The sequence below is a fragment of the Pseudovirgaria hyperparasitica genome (genome assembly GCF_010093815.1).
Source record: "Pseudovirgaria hyperparasitica strain CBS 121739 unplaced genomic scaffold EJ05scaffold_2, whole genome shotgun sequence".
NCBI classification, from domain to species: domain Eukaryota; kingdom Fungi; phylum Ascomycota; class Dothideomycetes; order Acrospermales; family Acrospermaceae; genus Pseudovirgaria; species Pseudovirgaria hyperparasitica.
This window is the reverse complement of record NW_022985550.1, coordinates 2102055-2122829: the sequence shown is the minus strand read 5'-3', so window position 1 is coordinate 2122829 and position 20775 is coordinate 2102055. Positions and strand designations below refer to the sequence as shown.

General features: G+C 51.7%; 7 protein-coding genes and 1 non-coding gene across 8 annotated transcripts; 5 read left to right on the top strand and 3 right to left on the bottom strand.

The window, feature by feature from the left end:
• The first annotated feature begins 93 nt into the window (after nucleotides 1-93).
• On the top strand, nucleotides 94-3946 carry EJ05DRAFT_473198 (valyl-tRNA synthetase-like protein). Its single transcript, XM_033743349.1, has 4 exons — nucleotides 94-690; nucleotides 738-1822; nucleotides 1876-3033; nucleotides 3094-3946. The coding sequence occupies exons 1-4, from the start codon at nucleotides 137-139 to the stop codon at nucleotides 3579-3581; spliced, it is 3285 nt and encodes a 1094-aa protein (XP_033604734.1). The 5' UTR covers nucleotides 94-136; the 3' UTR covers nucleotides 3582-3946.
• Nucleotides 3947-4130: 184 nt separating this feature from the next.
• EJ05DRAFT_t18 lies at nucleotides 4131-4224 on the bottom strand. Its single transcript has one exon. It is a non-coding gene; the product is annotated as a tRNA-Asp (tRNA).
• Nucleotides 4225-5215: 991 nt separating this feature from the next.
• On the bottom strand, nucleotides 5216-7465 carry EJ05DRAFT_530501 (uncharacterized protein; the record flags this gene model as incomplete). Its single annotated transcript, XM_033748977.1, has 2 exons — nucleotides 5389-7465; nucleotides 5216-5259 (listed from the first exon to the last, which is right to left on the bottom strand). Exons 1-2 carry the CDS (start codon nucleotides 7190-7192, stop codon nucleotides 5216-5218), a joined length of 1848 nt encoding a protein of 615 aa, XP_033604733.1. The 5' UTR covers nucleotides 7193-7465.
• Nucleotides 7466-7590: 125 nt separating this feature from the next.
• On the bottom strand, nucleotides 7591-9225 carry EJ05DRAFT_473197 (uncharacterized protein). Its single transcript, XM_033743348.1, has 2 exons — nucleotides 8274-9225; nucleotides 7591-8218 (listed from the first exon to the last, which is right to left on the bottom strand). The coding sequence occupies exons 1-2, from the start codon at nucleotides 8784-8786 to the stop codon at nucleotides 7913-7915; spliced, it is 819 nt and encodes a 272-aa protein (XP_033604732.1). The 5' UTR covers nucleotides 8787-9225; the 3' UTR covers nucleotides 7591-7912.
• A 240-nt stretch (nucleotides 9226-9465) lies between these two features.
• EJ05DRAFT_473196 (anthranilate synthetase) lies at nucleotides 9466-11358 on the top strand. The gene is made up of 4 exons (XM_033743347.1): nucleotides 9466-9486; nucleotides 9545-9693; nucleotides 9746-9819; nucleotides 9870-11358. The coding sequence occupies exons 1-4, from the start codon at nucleotides 9475-9477 to the stop codon at nucleotides 11198-11200; spliced, it is 1566 nt and encodes a 521-aa protein (XP_033604731.1). The 5' UTR covers nucleotides 9466-9474; the 3' UTR covers nucleotides 11201-11358.
• Nucleotides 11359-13285: 1927 nt separating this feature from the next.
• EJ05DRAFT_497139 (uncharacterized protein) lies at nucleotides 13286-14168 on the top strand (the record flags this gene model as incomplete). Its single annotated transcript, XM_033746507.1, has 3 exons — nucleotides 13286-13363; nucleotides 13440-13623; nucleotides 13684-14168. 3 exons carry the CDS (start codon nucleotides 13286-13288, stop codon nucleotides 14166-14168), a joined length of 747 nt encoding a protein of 248 aa, XP_033604730.1.
• A 787-nt stretch (nucleotides 14169-14955) lies between these two features.
• EJ05DRAFT_473192 (protein kinase) lies at nucleotides 14956-16774 on the top strand. The gene is made up of 5 exons (XM_033743346.1): nucleotides 14956-15333; nucleotides 15387-15706; nucleotides 15778-16076; nucleotides 16144-16303; nucleotides 16363-16774. Exons 1-5 carry the CDS (start codon nucleotides 14975-14977, stop codon nucleotides 16566-16568), a joined length of 1344 nt encoding a protein of 447 aa, XP_033604729.1. The 5' UTR covers nucleotides 14956-14974; the 3' UTR covers nucleotides 16569-16774.
• Nucleotides 16775-17192: 418 nt separating this feature from the next.
• EJ05DRAFT_522542 (uncharacterized protein) lies at nucleotides 17193-19621 on the top strand (the record flags this gene model as incomplete). Its single annotated transcript, XM_033748786.1, has 1 exon — nucleotides 17193-19621. The coding sequence occupies exon 1, from the start codon at nucleotides 17306-17308 to the stop codon at nucleotides 19619-19621; it is 2316 nt and encodes a 771-aa protein (XP_033604728.1). The 5' UTR covers nucleotides 17193-17305.
• Nucleotides 19622-20775: the final 1154 nt, after the last annotated feature.

Genomic DNA, 20775 nt, shown 5'->3' with positions numbered 1-20775 from the left:
GCGCTGTCTTACTTCTAACTCACTTGCCCGGTACCATCTACAACGAGCCTTCGCCCGCTCATCGCGGCCCGGTCTAACCTCCCACCGACTTCAGTACCGCACCCCGGCTTCCCTGTGCAGGTCTTACACGACCACTATGGCGCTAAACGGCGCCCCACATAACGTTGCGGGTGAAAAGACTGGGCCCGCCACTGGCCCTCTTCCAAGCCTAAGCGACGAGACGAAGGATGCTCTGCTAGGGAACGCCAACACGGATGCAACAGGCCAGTCGGCGCTGCGCCGCGACGGCGGCGAGAAAGACGTGGGCAAGGAAGTTAAGACCGAAAAGGAGCTAGAAAAGGAGCGCAAGAAGGCCGAGAAGGACGCAAAGTTCAAGGCGAAGAAGGCAGCGCAAGCCTCCGGCAGCAGCAAAGATGCCGCAAAAGCTGCGCCCAAGGAGAAGAAGAAAAAGGAAGCGGAGGTCCTGCCAGAGTATGTGGAGGAGACAGAGCTAGGAGAGAAGAAGATTCTCAAGAGCTTGGATGACCCGTTTCACAAGGCGTATATTCCCAAGGTCGTTGAGAGTGCTTGGTCCGAGTGGTGGGAGAAGGAGGGCTTCTTCAAGCCTGAGCTTGTCGATGGCAAGGTCAAGCCGGCAGGCAGCTTTGTACTGCCCATACCACCTCCCAATATCACCGGGAAGCTTCACTGGTGAATACACCCTGCATGCGTTCTTGTCCATTCTAATTCTGCATCAGTGGACACGCGCTCGCCACTGCCCTTCAGGACCTCCTTGCTCGTTGGTATAGGATGAGAGGCTTCACCACACTACATCTTCCCGGATCCGATCATGCGAGTATCTCGACACAAAGCGTGGTGGAGAACATGTTGTGGCGAACACAAAAGTTGACGCGGATGGACCTTGGCCGCCCCAAGTTTCTCGAGGTGACTATGGACTGGAAGGAGGAATATCAAGCCAGCATTCACCGCGTGCTGAAGCGGATGGGCGGCAGCTTTGACTGGACCCGCGTCGCCTTTACCATGGACCAGAATCTTTCCGAAGCTGTTACCGAAACATTCGTCCGGATGCATGAAGAGGGCCTCATTTACCGAGCAAACCGCCTCGTGAATTGGTGTACTAAGCTAAACACTACGTTATCAAATCTCGAGGTTGATAATAAAGAGCTCAGCGGTCGGACGCTCCTAGAAGTGCCAGGTTACGAACGTAAAGTGGAATTTGGGGTGCTCACTCTCTTTAAGTACCCGATTGAGGGGACGGATGAGTTCATCGTCGTTGCGACTACGCGTCCAGAGACGATGCTTGGAGATACTGCTATTGCTGTACATCCCAACGACGAGAGGCACAAGCACCTTCTTGGAAAGAAAGTTAAACATCCCTTCGTTGACCGCCTGCTGCCGATCATTGGTGACGACTACGTTGACCCTGAGTTCGGTACCGGTGCTGTTAAGATCACGCCTGCCCACGACCCTAACGATTTTGCCATCGGAATGCGACACAACCTCGAGTTCATTAATATCCTTAATGACGATGGCACCATGAACGACAATACTGGCAAGTTCTCTGGCCAGAAGCGATTCGATGCTCGATATACTGTTGTCGATGAGTTGACGAAGCAGAATCTTTTTGTCGAGAAGAAGGATAACCCGATGAAAGTGCCTCTTTGTAGCAAGAGCAAGGATATCGTTGAACCCCTCATGAAGCCACAGTGGTGGATGAAGATGAAAGGGCTGGCCGAGCCCGCCATCAAGGTTGTGCGTGATAGGCAGGTTGTCATCAGCCCGCCGCAAATGGAAAAGATTTACTATCATTGGATGGAGAACAGTAAGTGTCGTTGTTCGCTCTACATAGGGGTTGTTCACTAATAATCCTAATAGTCAACGACTGGTGCATCTCTCGTCAGCTCTGGTGGGGTCACCAAATCCCAGCCTACTTCGTCAAAATTGAGGGCGAGGAAGGCGACCAGAGCGACAATGAGCAGTGGGTCATCGGACGAACAGAAGAGGAGGCACGAGAGAAAGCCGAGGCCAAGTTCCAGGGTAAGAAATACACACTAGAGCGGGACGAGGATGTGCTGGACACCTGGTTTAGCTCTGGCCTGTGGCCTTTCAGCACGCTTGGCTGGCCGAAGAAGACACTCGACATGGACACTCTCTTCCCCACATCCTTTCTGGAGACCGGCTGGGATATTCTCTTCTTCTGGGTTGCTAGGATGATTATGTTCTCGCTGCATCTGACTGGCAAGATCCCATTCTCGGAGGTTTACTGCCACTCGCTTATCCGAGATAGCGAAGGCCGTAAGATGAGCAAGTCTCTCGGGAACGTGATTGACCCTGTGGACATTATGGAGGGTGTAACCCTGGCGGAGCTTAACCAGAAGCTGCGCGTTGGCAACCTGGACCCTAAGGAGCTGAAGATGGCCGAAAAGTATCAGCTAAAGTCCTTTCCCCACGGTATTCCAGAGTGCGGTGCTGATGCTCTGCGTATGGCTCTTGTTGGCTACACCACAGGAGGAGGTGACATCGCCTTCGATGTTTCTGTTATTCATGGATACCGCCGTTTCTGCAACAAAATTTATCAGGCGACCAAATACGTCCTCGGTCGACTTGAGGATTTCACACCCCGCGCCACTATCACGAAATCCGGGAAGGAGTCATTGCCTGAGCGATGGGTCCTGCACAAGCTATCAATGGCCTCGAAGCAGATCAACGATCGGCTGGAGAAGCGGGAGTTCTCGAACTCCACACAGGTTGCGTACAGGTATTTTTACGAGTCCTTGTGTGATACCTACATCGAGAATTCCAAGGCGATTTTCGATCAAGAGGGCAACGAAGAGGAGAAGGAGAGCGCTAAGCAGACTCTGTACACTGCGATTGAAGGTGGCCTGCTCATGATTCATCCTTTCATGCCGTTCTTGACCGAGGAGCTCTGGCAGCGGCTACCGAGACGCGAGGGCGATAATACCAAGTCGATCACTATCGCTTCGTATCCGCAATACATGGAGGAGTTTGACGACGAAGGGGCGGAGGCCGAGTGTGAGTTTCGATATTTACCGATTTATTCTTCGTTGTAGCCTTGTTAACAAATTCGCATAGATGAATTGCTCGTGGGCTGCTCAAAGGCGCTTCGCTCCCTGACTGCTGAATACGCGATCAAAGAGTCGGCAACGACGTACATCCAACCTCTCGACAACGTAACCCACCGTGTCCTCACATCCCCGACTTCCCTCCCATCCCTTCACGCTCTGTCCGGGAAAACAATCTCCAAGATATCCATTCTCTGCCCATCCGATGATGCTCCAACTAGCTGCGCCGTCTACACCATTGGTGCATCAGCGACCGCCTTCCTCGATGTCGAGGGTCGAGTGGAGGTTGAGAAAGAGATTGCGAAAGCCAAAGACAGGCTGAAGAAGGCGACTGAGGTCGCGGAGAAGCAGAAAAAGATGATGCAGGCAGGTGACTGGAAGAATAAGGCCAGCGAGGCCGTCCAGGAGATGGAAAGAGAGAAATTGAAGGCTGCCGAGGCGGAACAGAGGAACTGGGAGATGAGTATTGATCAATTCCAGCGGATGAGTCTCGGGTGAGGGAGAACTGCGGTGGTGCCCAGGTTGAGATTGATGGGGCGGGTTGGATGAGGTTTCCACTCAGGCAGGGTTTGCGATGGCATGTTTCCTACGCGTCCTTCAAAAAGGTAGATAGATTGATAGATTGAAGACTCATGTCCTCATGCTGAATACTGACTGACAACATGGAGCGTAAGCGTCACTATAGCGCCTATGTTCTAGTGAAAAGCATTATGGCAGGCATGCTTAACTGAAGTAATTTTCAAACACCGACAAAAGAGGAATTGCAGTCCGCCGAGGGGGGCCAATACGGAAGATAGACACGCGTTGAAAAATCATTCATTCCATTTTGTATCCAAAGCTTTGTAACCCTTCTAATATCATGCTTAATTCTCCTTGGAGAATAACATTCTATTTATGATTCATAGACTATCTTATTTACCTCTATATAAATAACCCAGCTAGACCCCCCCCCCCCCCCCCAAAAAAAAAAAAAAAAAAAAAAAAAACAAGGACTTGCACTCAAGAATTCACAGAGAAGAAGTGTGCGGAAAAAAGCCAAAAAGTAATCTCCTCGACGGGGAATCGAACCCCGGTCTCCCGCGCTTGACACCGATCACTCGGAATTGACAAGCGGAAATCATAACCACTAGACCATCGGGGATTGAACAGGCTATGCCTGGGATGGATGTCTGCTTCCAACTTTTTGCAATTATAAAAGGGTATCAAATAAAATATTCCATTTCCTTTTATCTATGCGCTATGTATACGCATCATATGCTCTTGGTAGGTCGGTCCTTTACCGCTCGCATAATAATACATAACTAAGCCACACCTAAATTCCGTATAATAAATTAGGACCTTCCGAAAATAAAATTAGCTAAAACACTAAGTAAGGACTAATAATACAATTTCTATAAAATAGACAAGGACTTAGAAATCTATAAGTCTTGAATCTTATCTATTTGAATAATTTTATTAGATATATATATCCCTTTTATATACCATACATAATCCAGTTGGTGTATTACTTGTTATGACTCTAGCCCTCTCTCTAGGGTTTTTAAACGATTGGGGGGGAAGAAAAACTGGCTGAGAAGGGTATGTATGTATATGCTATGCTATCCAGCCAGCTATGGATGTGTGGGCGGGCTGCAACCGAGACCTACGATAAACGTCGCAGAGGTTTCTCAGAATAGGACTGATCGCATTTATTACTTTTTCTCAATTGTGTACCCGTGCAGCAGCTATCGCAATATTTTTCTTAAAAAATACATTGTTATGTATATGTATGTATGTATACACCTACCAAGTACCAAGACAGCCCGGAACGGGTGTCGAGTAAGTATCTCGAGATCGCCCTGGTGGTGCGATGCAACACACATACACACACACACACGGCATGCGCACACAGATATATATACACATCATATTATACATTATGTATATCGCACATCAATGTCGATAACACCCACAATAAGACAGAATTTCTCACACAGACCCTTTTTCTATTCTTCTTCTTCTTCTTCCGTCTCGAACAATATATCCAGAAAAACAACGCCTGATGTATGTAATGTAATGTAATGTAACGGCTATAATACAGCGCAGCCCACATACTTCAATTCCAATTCCAACACAGCCCAACTCAAAACACCTCAATCATCCCACCGCCCCTTCCCCTCCTTCTTCCCCTCCTCCACTCCCACATCCTTCTTCCCCTCTCCCTCCGCACCAGCACCAGCACCAGCCCCAGCCCCAGCCCCGCCCTTCCTGGCATCCGCCCTCAACCCAACCGTATCCTCAATCCGATCCCACCACCTCCCCATACCCCACCCCTCCCTCCGCCCGCCCTCCGCGCCCGCAAACCCCTTCTCCCCCTGCTCCCAGACATCCCTCTCGACCTTCCGACGCGCACTCCACGCCTTCGCAAACCGCCAGGCCTCCGTATCCGCCAGACTCCAGGCCTCGAGCACGTCCCTGACGCGGACGACCTCGTGGACGGAACTACGCACGACGTCGCGGGCCTTGCTCAGGAGGGCGTGCTCGGCCTGGGCTTCCGCGTCGGAGAGCGGGGCGAAGTCGCCCTTGGGTGCAGCGGGCCGGTCGCGGTCAAAGGGGGGGAAGTCCGGGACTTTGAAGCCGAAGAGCCAGTCGAGGTCGGCGGCGCGTTCGCGCTCGGCGGTGAGCCAGAGGGAGTGGTGGCGGCCGTGGATGCCGGCGACGGCTTCCTTGAAGCGGACGACGCGGGCTTCGGCGCTGGTTTTGGCGGGGAGGAGGTCGGCGGTTACTTCTTCGAGCCAGAGGTCGTGGGTCTTGAAGTCGCGGCGGACGGTCTGGGCGGTGATGGCGTCTTGTTGGTAGTGGAGGGAGGCGAGGGTGTAGGGGTGCGGGACGGTGCCGATGGTGAATAGGGTGGTTTTGTTTTGGTAGTGGCTGTGGTAGGCGATTGTGTTGCCTGAGCCGGTGCAGGGAGTGCATTTTCGATGGTTTGGTGGGCATGAGGTCGGGAGTGGGTTGAGGGGGCATTGCGTGAGATTGCGGGCGATGTCGAGCGCGTTCTCGACAAGTGCAGAGGTGTGTTGTGGTAGAGGCTTGAGGATGGCGATGCCGGAGGAGAAGCTGTTTTGCCAGGTGGTATGAAGATGCGCATTGATCAAGGTTGCAAGCTTATTCAATCCATTCGCCTTATCATCCTTTCGGAGGTCTTCGAAAACGGATTTGTATTTGGACTCGAGGACGGTCCCGTCGTAATAGGCAATGGCACCTCCGGACTTTTCGACATTGATTTCATCCTTGGGAAGCACATCCATGATAGTCTTCGCAGTCTTAAAGTCGGCCTTGCGGATGATGGTCTCGATTGTCTTCCTGATCGTTTCCCGCTCGCCATAGAAGATTGCGCTCTGCATCTTGTCGAGACTGGTGATTTTGGTCAAGAACTCGCCCCGTCGCAAAGACACCAGTTCTGGGTGGTCATATGCGGCCATTGGTAGTGCTAGCCAGTTTGACAGGATCCCGGTGCCCATTGTAGCCCACGCCAACCATTTCGCAATCTCGACCTCCAGCTCCGGCTGTATCCCCATACGCTGCATCGCGCCGTACAAGGGATTCTGCATGGCTTCCCCACGGCCTAGGACCACCGGCTTGAAGCCCTGCGCCCACCATGCTCTGCGCCATATCAGCAGCAGATCGTTCTCTGCTCTTAGCGTTTCCTCGCTCTTCTTCGTGTCTTCGTCGTAGAACGTGTATACAATCGGCCGGTCATCGAGAGGAGGCAGTAACGCGCGGTTCTCATCCAGAGTGATCGTAGACGAGAATGGACTGTGCCACTTCCAATCGCTGAACCAAGAAGAGTCTCCCCTTGTGCTGTTCGCCTGAACTGGCGGAGCCTTATGTGCGATCGGTGCGAAAGGGTTTAATTTGTTCGGAATGCTCGGATGCTTGAGGTCTTCCACAGTCGGTATACTGTTGCGATTTGGCGTGCCAAAGAGTATGACATAGGTGATTATGAACGCGATGAAGCCGAACAGGATCTGGAAGCGTCGAGGGAGCGATCGGAGACCTCGCGGATGGCCTGTGGGTGTCGTTCGAGGATACATGGCGGAGAGCAAATGATAGACACCGCGAGGCGCCATAGAAGTCTATTGCAGCATCGAGTTGTTCACGATATCAACCAGGACCGGAGAAGTGTCGGCGTAGCTGACTGGCAAACGTGGTGACTGTGTTCGTTCCAGTGAGCTCCTGTGGAGGAGCATAAAGTAGTCGAGACTACGCCTGGGCGGCAGCTAAGAAAAAAAGGATTGGGTCGGGCGAGCCCGGGGGCTGAAATAAACGTGACTGCGCACCCGGACCTGTCCAAAGAAGCCACAGTTGCTCTGATCGATATTGGATGCTCGGCTTTGCATTCATGATGCATTATTGTGGTACATCGAAATGGGGATTGGGTGGTTGAACATCCTATTGGGGTTTAGGGAGCCTGGGCTCTTAACAGGGATCCAGGCACAGTGTATCAGATTGACATCTAACATACCGAGGTCTCATTAACATCGCAAAGCATATAAGATAAATAGTACATTGAAAGTAAGTATCGCTAGTTTCATGATCGTGCTGAATCAAATATGTGATGCCGGGTATCTACGAAAGTGAATAATGCTCCTGTAGCACGCCAATCGTCATTCGATCATAATTCGTTACTTGCACCAGACAATGTTTCATGCATTCGTCGTAAAGGCGCAGTGAGGCATGCAATTGGAAACATACCACCATATTCCGGTCATAAGTCGTAGTAGTTAATAAGCGTATAAAATGGAGACGATAATCGAGTTTGGTTGATGGTCAAAGTCTTGATCGCGGTCCTACACGAGACGCTCGTAGTCCAGGATCCCAGCGGCATCCTGCAAAGCACCCCAGAATGCTGACCAACGTGTTATAACAGGGCCGTCAGACTCAGCATCGCTTTCAATCGGAACGGGAACTGTCGGCATGTCGATGGGCTGCGGATCCTCGATCTGAGATAAGGTAGACATGTTACCCCGTGTCCGCGAGTCCAGTTGAGCCTCTAGCTGCTGGTTGCGAGTTTCAAGCTTGATTATATGGTTTCGAAGCGACGCACTTTCCTCCTTTTGAGCATTGATGCGCTTGAGGGCACTTGAGTTGTTGTGCTAGGAGAAAGTTATTAGTCCATGTGTCGCAGTATCAACATTGATGCGCCCTTACCTTGACTTCTTCGAGGCGTTGCGACAGCTTCAGATTCATTTCATGAATATCCCCTATATGGTCCTCCAATTCCATCTCTCTGTGCTTGGCTTCGTCCAACAATCTGTTCATGAAGTGCATGTGCTCTTCAACATTTTGAGCGATGCGATCCAGTTGTCCATCCACAGGATTCTCCAGTAGAGGTCTAGGACTGCCCTCAGATTGATAGTGTGTTGCGACCTTGATATCGTCATCATCCAAGAAAAGACCAGAGTCTTCCAGGTGAAGTCGGCTTTGCGGGTTCGGGGCTGACAGGATAGACTCGACTACTTCAAGTCTCGCATTGAGAGCTCGGGTGAGGGGCGCCGAGTGATCTGTCTTACTTATCATGTCACTGATCGTCGTTATGCGTCGGACCAAGTCCTTCTGGGAAGCCGAAGACGATGAGTCGCATGAGCCGTAGTCGCTGAATGGGGAATCTGGTGAGACTCTTTGCCGCGAAGCAGTTGAGGGGGGAGTAAGCGGGGCTGCCATAGCAGATCGATCAGTATACAATGTCTCGAAGGTAGAAGTATAAATTGTGGTCAGTGAGTAAGGGCGAAAGAAAGAGAGAGAGAGAGAGAGAGAGAGAGAGTTGCAAGAGTGGACTCGGAGATTAGAAGGTGGGGAACTGGGAAGGTGGCATCTCGTGAACAGATGCACGGCCAGTAGAAGCAACAGCAGGCCGTTTGCAGTTGGACAAACGGTGAACAGACGAGTTGGAGGTGAAGTGCGACTCGCAAACGGCCGAAGTGACAGGACGCCGTCGCATGTCAGATGGGATTGGCACTGAACAATAGAAGAAGGGCGTCAGAGGTGGCCGGGGTGGCTGGTATTGACGGTAGTGGTGGTGGTGGTGCTGTTGCTGCCTTACTGACACCTTGTAAGGCTCCAGGCTGCTCATGGCGGGGTTACAAGGGTAGATGGAACGTTTGTACTGTTGTATGCTGTATGCGACGACGGAGCTCTTGCAGCTGTTGGAACCTATAGCCACTAGCGATATCGCTGTTTCGAATATCTGCTGATGTAAATGCAAGCTCCTGATGCCAATTCCATCTTCTCGATCGCCGAGTATGACGCACAGATGCTTCTAAACATCGGTGACTCTTCTGAGAGTGGGGACAAGACCGATTAGATTTCATACTTTGCGACAACATCTCGAATTCTATACAGACGACGCACAATGGCCGGCCAGGTTCGTACTGATTGAGATGAGTCATTGTATGTCTTTCGCTGACTTGTGCTGGCTACAGTTAGGAATCCAGCCGTCGCTTGAGACTGTCCAGCATCTTCTTGACGATGTTTCGAAACTGCCCAACCCACCAAACCTTGTCCCTCTGCTCGCAACAATCTCTGCCGAATTCTTGACGCCGTCGTCGATATACTTGAAGATCTCCAAAAAGTTAGTCGTGGAGAGCCATAGTAATCATACATGATGACTAATTCCAAGTAAGCTCTGAGCTGTCTTTCTTGTTTGAAAGTGCGGCGACAACAGAGACAATTGGACGATATAGCTTTGCTGGCGCAAGTAAGTCATGATTGCGAGTTTGACGGGGGAAGCTGTTTAACCGTCAGTAGATCCGCGCGCAGTGCTCAAGACAGGCCCTGGTCATGGTCCAGAAGCAGATCCAATGCCATTGCTGGCAGAAGAGTTATCAAAGAGCAGGGTCGCGTCTGTGCCTGAACTGGACCTCCCTCCGCTGACAGGAGGTGCGATCGGGTATGTAGGATATGATTGCGTCAAATATTTCGAGCCGAAGACGAAGAGACCGATGAAGGACATGTTGAAAGTCCCAGAGAGTTTGTTCATGCTCTTCGATACGGTGGTAGCATTCGACCACTTTTTCCAGGTGGTCAAGGTCATCACCTACATTCAAGTACCGCAAGATACAAGTCAGTTGGATGAAGCATATCAGGAAGCCAAGGCAACGCTCCTTCGTACAGTGAGAACAGTACAGAAACTGGACATTCCTGTGCCGAAGCAGACACCCATCCAGACCGGGCAAGAATATACGTCAAATATCGGGCAGGCAGGCTACGAAGGCCATGTGCACAAACTCAAGGAGCACATCTGCAAGGGCGACATCATCCAGGCTGTACCTTCACAGCGGTTTGCACGACCAACGTCACTGCACCCATTCAACATCTATCGGCACCTGCGGAATGTCAATCCGTCACCGTACCTGTTCTACTTGGAGTGTGTGGATTTCCAGATCGTGGGCGCTAGTCCGGAATTGCTGGTCAAGGCTGAAAACGGAAGGATCATCACACATCCTATAGCGGGAACGGTGAAGCGCGGCAAAACAAGGGAAGAGGACGAAGCGTTGGCAGAGGAGCTCAGTAGTTCATTGAAGGACCGAGCGGAGCATGTCATGCTTGTCGATCTTGCGCGGAACGACGTCAATCGAGTCTGCGACCCGCTGTCAACACGGGTAGACCGATTGATGGTTGTGCAAAGATTTTCGCATGTGCAGCACCTCGTATCGGAGGTGTCTGGCATACTGCGAGCGGACAAGACACGGTTCGACGCATTCAGATCCATCTTCCCGGCAGGCACCGTGAGCGGTGCACCAAAAGTTCGTGCAATGCAACTGATTGCAGAGCTGGAGGGCGAGAAGCGCGGCGTGTACGCAGGCGCGGTAGGATACTTTGGATACAACAGGATTGAGGCAGATGGAGCGGAGGTAGAAGGGGCCATGGACACGTGCATTGCGTTGCGGACGATGGTGATCAAGCAGGGCGTAGCGTATCTACAGGCGGGCGGCGGGATCGTGTTTGACTCTGATCCGTACGACGAGTATGTGGAGACGCTGAACAAGCTCGGAGCGAACATGCAGTGCATCACATCGGCCGAAGAGAAGCACCGGCATGAAGCTGAAGAGCTCGAGCTCGCAGCGTCAACAACATGATGACTAGTTGCGATGATGTTCACGATGGAAAGCAAGTTTTTTGTTTCGAGGTCATAGCTTGTAATTAGCTGAAGTAGCGGATGGATGAATCGACGAGCGGATCTCCATAGTACTACTACTGTAGTAGTAGCTCAATTAGAATATTTAGTCGATGCGCCACAGCGATAGTGGTGCAGCAGTCCTTCTTTGGGACCCAACCAACGGATGGAGTTTGGGAAGAAGCTTTTAGCAAGTGAGCGGATGATAATTATGATTACATAGATGGAGCCAAACAAACGGACAGGCACAGGCACAGGCACAGGCACGACGGATAAGAGAGGAGTCGAGATTGATGCTTAATTTCCGATCGGAGTGTGTGTGGTCCCCCCCCTCGCCTGTCTGGATCGCACCGTCGTAGTAGTGGTACATAATAGATGCGGGAAAAGCCAGATTATTCCGTACTCGCACAATTAAGTGGTGCGCATATGAATGATAAACGGAACTAGTTATCGATAGGGGGTGCAAGCAGGCGGTGAATTGCTGCAACGTGGAACCGACATCGTCCAATGCAGTGATGGATGGATGGATGGATGGATGGGCGAGATGCAGCGAACTACTTCTTGGAGTGGAGCAGTCGACGTGGCTGGTGGTGGCTGGTGAGAAGAGTGACTGGTAGCTGACGACGACGGTTAGTTAGCTATACAATGAGGAACGGAAGCAATAATAGTGGCGGTGTGGCGCTAGACCCGTAGCGCGCCGCTGTCAAGATTCGAAGCAATCTCGATATTCCAAGTTTCTTTTACCTTTGTTTGATATCATCATCAGCTTCGAGTTCCTGTTTTCTCGCTGGATTGGAAGGGAAAAGTTGGCATTAGCAGGAAAAGCATGACGCAATTGACTGGTAAGTAACTACTGGGACCTGGTCTGCCCCCGAATCAGCATCTGGGCCGTTCGCACGCACCCACGAACGACGACACAATGGTCGTCCGCGCAACAAGGGCGGTCCCTTGCTCTCTCAGTCTCCTCCTCTCAGTGCTGGCTGCTGCTGCTGGTGCCACGACGGCTTTGGCTGATAGTTAACCGTGGGAGTGGGAGTGACGGTGTGTAATGTTGTGTGCGTGTGAGTCGAACTAGTGAACTATAGTCTTGTCACCCAATCTTGCTTTTTCTACCTGTCTATGCATTCTCTTGTTTAAAGTTGGTAGACGTTGCACTAGCCAATCAGCTAAGAGAGAGAGAGCTCTTGAAGACTAACTACTAACTAGCCACCACCGCACAGTTGCTGGCCCAGCCTCCCTTTTCGCGTACCTGTGCTAGCCGTTATGGGACGTGATCTGAGGCTTCTCATTGGTGGAGCGTGACAGGGTGTCTGCCGCCAAGAGTGAGCAAAGACCGTCGTCAGCTCGACTCAAAAGATGCGCAACTTTTGCATCACATACTCTTCTAGCTTCATCCTCTTCCCTTTCCAGCTTCGCCCCTTTTGCTAATAATCTGTCTAGATGCAGACAGACTGCTGCACTTATTGCGGACAATCTGGACGAATTGACTCGCTGTGACCCACTTGTGCGTGCCTCTGATAGCTGACTGGTGCATCGTCTGGACTAGAATCACGGTCGTTGTTCATAACAAATGATTCGCAATCCATATCTATCCAAACTCTTGGTAATTATTACTCTCACACTAGCTGTACCCCAGCCGCAACCTGGCAAGTCGCGTGAATCGAGCCGGACATGGATGGTCGTTGCCCCACAACAATCCTGTGTAATGTGTAATGTGTAGTGTGTAGTGTGTAGTGTGTGATGCTGTGAAGTCACGTCCCGCCGCGCATCAAGCAAGCCATCAAAACTTGCTTCCGGAAAGCCTGAACCTTTGCACTAGCGCCTTCCTCCCTGGCTTCATAAATTTCGTTCCGTCTCTATCACCCTCCGCCCATTTCTTCTCCCTTCCTCCTCTTCTTCTTCTTCTTCTTCTCCACCAACAAACATCTTCAAGCCTTTCACTGATCAGCTTGCTGTCTACGAGCTTTACCCGTCGCAAAGCATCTTCTACAGCTACAACTCCATACAGCTCCTACCAGCAAGCCTTTTCATCAACCCATCATCCACAATGAAGTACTCAATCGCCCTTCTCGCTGCCGTCAGCGCTGCTGTCGCTCAGGACACCAGTGCTCTTCCAGGCTGCGGTGTAAGTCTTTGACCACCTCTGAAGAGCCTTCGTGCTCCTCCATTTCACTAGAATCATTGACTGACGCTTCCTGAAGCAAACCTGTATCGGCAACATGGTCAACATTGCTATCTCTCAGTTCGGCTGTGCCTCTGGCGACCTCAACTGCTACTGCAGCAAGATCGACTTTGGCTACGGCGTCCGTGACTGCTCTCTCGAGTCCTGTGGCTCTGACTCGGTCGCTCAGCAAGTCATCGCCTACGGAACAAACTATTGCTCCCGTAAGTGCCTCACTCCGACAATCTTTTCTTCCGAACGTCACACTAACTTATCTTCCACAGAGGTCCTTGCTTCTGCAGGTGACGGCGCTGCCTCCATCACTCTCCCCGGTCTCAGTGTCCTCTCTTCGGCTGCTCAACAGACTGGTGGTGAAGGTAGCCCTGCAAGCACCCCGGTCACCACCTCACCTCTCGAGACCACCATCACCTCTGACGGCCAGACAATCGTTCAAACCACTGGTCTCGTCACCCTCTACGGTGCTGTTGGTGGTGCGCAGACCACTGGCACTGACGTCTCTGGTGCTCTCTCGTCGGCCCTGAGCGAGGCCACTGGTGCTGTCTCTTCTGCTCTGAGCGATGCTTCTGGTGCCGTCTCCTCGGTCTTGAGCGATGCCTCTGGTGCCGTTTCTTCTGCCCTCAGCGATGCCTCCTCAATTGCCAACTCGGCTACTGGTGGTGCTCCAACCGACAGCCAAGGTGCTGGCCCAATGATCACCGCTGCCCCCGTTCTCGCTGGCGCTGGTCTTGCTGCTATGCTCTTCATCTAAGCCTCTTCCCCATTACATTGGATAGAGGCGTTCACTATCTCTTTATTGAGTAGTCATCGTCGATGAAGCAAAATCTCTAATTTCAACTTTTCTTTCAATCGTTACGAATGGCATGATATGGCGGACTTTGCATCACCTTGTCGCGCCAGAGTATTAATGGAGCTCACGATCAGCGATGGAGCTTAGCATGTAATGACACCAGCAATCGGAAGATACCCACTTCAATGGACGGAAGCAAAAAATCGGAAGGATGGGCGATTAGGTAGACATACATTAATGTTTATGATTAACGTAAACCTCAATATCACCAAGGTATTACGATGACTTGTGCGCTGTGTTCACGTGACTGTGTCTTGCACCTGTGACACTGCTGTGTGAGTACAGTGCATCTTGTTGACTTGGTTGCTGGCTCACTATTGACGTTACGTACCACGTAGTAAGTGGCAAACGAGAATTACGCTGGATCTACCCGTCTGTTTTTGTATATCACCATGTTTCAGGTGACAGATCACCTTGCCAGGATTATTCTTTGCATGGAACATCAGTCTGTTACATGGGCAACAATAGCCTTGGTTGGGCAAATCATCTTTTCTCGCTAATTCAGTATATAGTATATACTATCACAATCTCAATACGTGTCTATTAATACTCACTCATAAAGAGTTTGTTTCATAATATGCTTTCAAGGTTGCGCCGCGAAGTCTGCCTGGGTATCTGATTGGTCGCTCTGGATCCATACGGCAACGGCCGTCGTCTAGCAAGATGCGGCCGGACTATATGTCCTTCTGCCAGGTAACTGTATAATTATGGCGCTATCAGCTGGTCCACGTATAACCTTCAGAACACAACTGCACTCCTGGACGCCGAATAGACTCTATAATCTCTCGGTTCCGCTTCGACTGACTGGACGACGACGACGACGACTAAATCAGCCATGGACGGCCGGCTTCGCACGCAGGATATCCATCCAGGCCCGTACCTTCCCAACCGATGGTTTTACCGCCCTTCCGAAGCACGAAAGGTTCGAGGAGGAGAGGCTGGTGGGCTATAAGGCTGAGAAGTTCTATCCCGTCCGCTTAGGCGACGTCTTCAAGTCGCGCTATCAGGTCGTTGCAAAGCTGGGCTTTGGCGCCTATTCGACCGTTTGGCTGTGCCGGGATCTGGAGTGAGTTGAGACTTTTTTGGGGGGCAATTGCATCATGTTGACGCTGTTCTAAGCGAGGACGTCCTGTGTACTCTCAAGGTCTGCGTCGTTGGGCGTGGCGACGTGCCGGAATTGGCCGTGTCTCACCACATCAAGTCCATCGACACGCACCATCCGGGCAAGGGGAGGGTGCGTGTATCGCTGGACGACTTCCGCATCAGCAGCCCGCGTGGATCTCACCAATGTCTGGTTTTCCCGACGCTGGGGTGGACGCTGAGCGATTTGCGCGATCTGTTTGCGGAGAGAGCGCTGGAGAAGACGCTCTTGCAGAAATACATGTATGTCGTTGTTACGGGACTGGACCTTTTGCATCAGGCGGGGGTTGTGCATACAGGTTTGTTACGCCTCGGGGGTCTGGGTGTATTGCTGTGTGTGTGTTGGCTAAGAAGTGATAATTACTACCAGACCTTTCGCCCAACAATATCATGACCGGGACTAACGATATCGCGGTCTCGAAGGTCGAGCAAGCTGAATTAGACGAACCGTCGCCGCGCAAAGTCCTCGAGGATCGCACCATTCACCTTTCTTACTCGATGCCGACAACCTACGACGCGCCTTTCATCATCGATTTTGGCGCTGCCCGCCTAGGCGAGCCCGGGCAGAAGCACTCTGGCGACGTCATGCCAGCGCAGTACCGCGCGCCCGAGATCATCGCCGGCATGGAGTGGGATTCAAAGATCGACATCTGGTCTGTCGTGGTCACGGTACGTATCACAACAGCGAGCAAGATTTCACTGCTGTGCGTGTGGCTCTCTGACTAGCTTCTGACAGATTTGGAGCCTGTTCGAACGAGCTAATCTCTTCTCTGCCGTCAGAGATGGGCGTCTGGACGATGAGCTCCACTTTGCTGAGATGGTCTCGCTCATGGGACCGCCGCCGAAGGAGTTTCTGCAGCGGAGCGATAAGTGCCGGCAGTACTGGAATGCGGAGGGTGAGGAGTCGCTCTTTCTTTCTTTTTCTGGCGTTTGTCGTCCCTGTTAACGAGTAAAGGCGACTGGATTGCGCAGACACCGATCCCCGATCAGACACTTGAGTCGCGAGAGACGCGGCTGGAGGGCGAAGATAGAGAATTGCTCCTTGCCCTTGCGCGGAAGGTTCTGCGCTGGCTTCCGGAGGAGAGACCGTCTGCGGAGGATCTTTATGGGGATGGCTTCCTTACTCAGTTTATGTCGGAGCATCGGCCTGTTGATTCGTGAATAGCAAGGGGTTTGTGTGTGCTAGGGGCAGATAGCTCTTGGGGTGTATGATGTACATGCGCTTTTGTGAGCTGGCAGGTTTTATTCTTGACCTTGAGGGACTTTAGTTGTAGACTAAGTAGTCTGTGATTGTGTATTTATAATATTACTAGTGCTAGATACCACCGCTCATACTGGGAGAGCTGACGCTCAGGATGAAACCTCGACATCAAAACGAAAGGCAGATGATGAACACACACTTCTTGAGTCAATACGGTCACATAAAAAATCTGTACCAGAGCGGAAATATAATAGACGGATTCAGCAGACGCAGCACTAGAAGGTGAAAATGTCAGGAGGAACAACTATCGGACCTGGCCATCGCTCTTTCTATTATGATGACGGGCACAACACTGAGTTTAGAGAATCTGTTGGAGAAGTGCAGGAGCTGTGTATGTGTAGTGCTGTACACCACTTATACATTGCACCTACTCTATGACTCGGGCTCACCTAGATGGCCATTTCTCTACAAAGAATGGAGTAGGAATAAGCTCCTCTTTCCACTCTCCCATGATTATTACAACACTTCACCCGATCTATACCTGCTCTGCTCGTATATCCATTCACAAAACACATTCCAAAGAACCACCCTACCTCCGAAACCAATTGAACGGTCATCTTGCCATCATATATTCCATGGACGGACTTACTCTTAGCATCGCTATCTGAAGAACGTCGTCTGCTGCCACGGAACGACCATGTCCGACCAGGCTCACGAGCCTGATCGCACGGATTCCGTGAACCCTCGTACAGACCTCAAGGAGCTTCAAGAGAATGTCCTCCCAACTTCACCATCGACGCCCCCGGCGCAAATAAGCATAGACTACCCCGAAATCTCACCACGCTCAATCTCATCGCTCGGCTCGTTCATCGAGTCTGGAATCGCAAACGCCATCACCATAAGTCGTGTACGGCCATCTGAAATACAACACCGTGACAAAGAACATGATCGCCGCGTCACTGAGACATCGTTGTCTTGGCTTCACAATCTCGATGCCGATGACATGGACCTACTACCTGCGTTGCCAGCTTCGAATAGTAGCAGCCCACGCTCAAGTATAGCGAAGCATACACCGCTTCCCGATTCTCCAGGTAGCAGCACCGAGTCTGTTTGGGGATCCCCTCAAGAAACAAGTCTTCGACGTGTCTCTCTTGCCGCCACGACAATTCGCCATGTGCCAGGTTCGGAGACGGAGAACTCGACTGTTAACGGAGGGTCTGAGACGAGCAATTCTGCCACCTTTTACGCTCGCGTCTCGCCTTCGAGGTATAGAGATAGTTCAGCTCGGACGCTGGACACTGCTGAGCTTGAGGAGCTTGGCTGCTATCCTGATCGGGGCTATTGCGAGGCTGCGTCGCTCCAAGCTGAACTCCAGGGCTGTCGGGAGTCCGTGTCGCAGACTACGGCACAGTCTGGTGAGCGTTCCGCAGGGTTCTCGGGCTCGTTCGGAGACAGATTGAAGGAGAGGTTGGATGTGGTCAGGCGGAAGAGTTCCAAAGCCCTTCACCACCTCCGAGCAACCAGGGGCGTTCCACAAACTGAGTACGATCGAGACTACGACAACAGCCACGCTTCAGGGTCAGTGCCTTCATACCATGACTCTTCAAACGCACCTTGGACACTACCTAGTCATCGCGGTGGACATGGACCTCATGACTTTCAATTAGGGTCGCCATTGCACCTGGCACCGGGACACGGCCGTCCGATGGGTTATGTACAGCAGTATCTACACGACCAAGCAAACACGGTGTATCAGAGTCCAGACGACGGTTTCCTGCCAGAGGAGCGTCAGTTACCTCCTCCGCTTCCGCCGCGCCGGAGGATGCATGCGTACGGCTCTGAGCATTATGATCGTCTCCTGCATCAGGGGAGATACACGTACGTGCCTGGATATGATGATTTTTCCACGCTGCAGGGAAGACACACGTACATGCCTGGATATGAAGATTTTTCCACGCTGCAGGGAAGACACACGTACATGCCTGAGCAGTATAATGCTCCCTTGCATCAGGGAAGACACACATACATGCCTGGATATGATAATTCTTCCACGCGCCAGTCAAGACACGCACATGTCGCTGAGCATCACGCTCTTCCCTCGCATCAGGGAAGCCACACATACATGCCTGAGTATGATAGTCCTTCCACGCGCCAGTCAAGACACGCACATGGTCTTCCCTCGCATCAGGGAAGAAATGCATACATCCCTGAGCACCACGCTCTGCCCACGCATCAGGGAAGATACACACGCGCGCCTGAGCATTACAATCTTCCCACACGCCAGCCAAGAAACACATACGTGCCTGAGCAGTATAACGTTGCCTCGCATCAGGGAAGACACACATACCTGCCTGGATATAGTAATTATTCTACGCGCCAGTCAAGACACGCATACGTCCCTGAGAATCATACTCCTACCACGCATGAGGGAGGACACACATACGTCCCTGAACATCACGCTCTTCCCTCGCATCATCCTCTTCCCCCATATCAGGAAAGACACAGCTACATGCCCGAGCACTACGCTCCCACACCGCACCAGTCAAGAAACACATACCTCCCAGACCATCATACTCTTCCCACGCACGAGCCAGGAAACACATCCATCCCAGCGCACCACGCCCCTCCCCCACACCCTCCAAAAACCCCATACCCCCCCAAACACCACGCTCTCTCCCCCAACCACCAAATCCCCCAACCCACCCAACAGCCCAAACCCCCTCAAACCCCAGCCTACACCGCCCACTCCAAACCCTCCTTCAGCACCGCACCATCATCATCATCATCATCATCCTCATCCTCGACATCCACAGGCGGTAACACGGTGCCCGCAGCGCACCACCCGCTTCCGCGCCCCGGGGTTCTGACGTCGTTGCATGGGCCGTTGCCGTGTTTGAGCGAGGATGGAAAGGCGGAGATTGCGCTTGCGGCGTGGGCGAGGAGGGAGGGCGGGTGGTTTCAACCTGTTGGACGGGGGGGGAGGGGGGGGTTGCCTGCTTGGGTTTGGGATTAAGGGGGAGGGATTGAGAGAGTGAGGGGGTGAGAGGGAGAGGGAGAGGATGAGGGAGTAAGTGTGAGTGTGGGTGGATTATGGTGGTTGAGGTTGCTTTGGAGGAGGGATCGATGTGCTTGGTTGGTTCGTTGGGTTGGACGGTTTGGTTGGATGGTTTGGGATACGTGATTGCGGGTAATGGTTTCTTGGTTCGTTTGCTTGCTCGTTTGTTAAATTGATCGGGTTGTTGCATTGGGTTGCGTTGGATAGAGGAGGTAGGTAGGTCATTGAGAAGCGAGCTATGGTACTCGCGCGTGTATACGGAACAGGAACAGAAGAGGAGTAGAAGTTTCTATAATCAAGACAGGTCTATCTATTATTCGGTACCTTCCTTGGTCGATTACGTTTGGTCGATTCCCGTTTTGGACCTTTTTTTTGGGGGGTTGTTTTTGGTTCTTTTCTCTGGTGCGTGGTTGTGGCTGTGGTTGTGGCTGTGGTTGTGATTGTGATTGTGGTTGTGGTTGTGGTTGTGTTTGGGTAGGTAAGGTTAGGGTAGGATTGGTTGTTGCTAAGAGATAGGGGTTAAGGGAGGGGGGGGGGGGAAAGAGGCAAGGTAGAGATGAGAATGGAGAAAGAGAGAGAGAAGAAAGAGAGAGGGAAGAAAGAGAGAGGGAAGAAAGAGAGAGAGAAGAAAGAGAGAGAGAAGAAAGAGAGAGAGAACGGTTGGTATTGTGAGTGTTGGGCGTATCAAGGTGCTGAGGGCATCGAGGGCATTAGAATGCATGGGCATCGGAGGCATGAGAAACATAAGGACGGAGAGACATAAAGACGGAGAGACATAATGGCATAAAGACGTAATGGCATGAGGGCATGAGGGCATGAGGGCATGAGGGCATGAGGGCATGAGGGTATGGGGGCATGAGGGTATGGGGGCATAGGGGCATGAGGGAATGAGGGTATCAGGGCATTGAGAGAGTAAGTCTTGTATATATCTTGCACCGGTGTGGCAAAGTTTTGAATGGTGTTTATTGGGTGTATTGACTGACTTGGCTGACTGAACTGAATTACTGATTGGCTGGCTGACTGAATGACTGGCTGGCTGGGCTGAGTTGGGTGTAATGAGTGAACTGAACTGACTGAACTGAACTGAACTGAACTGAACTGAACTGAACTGA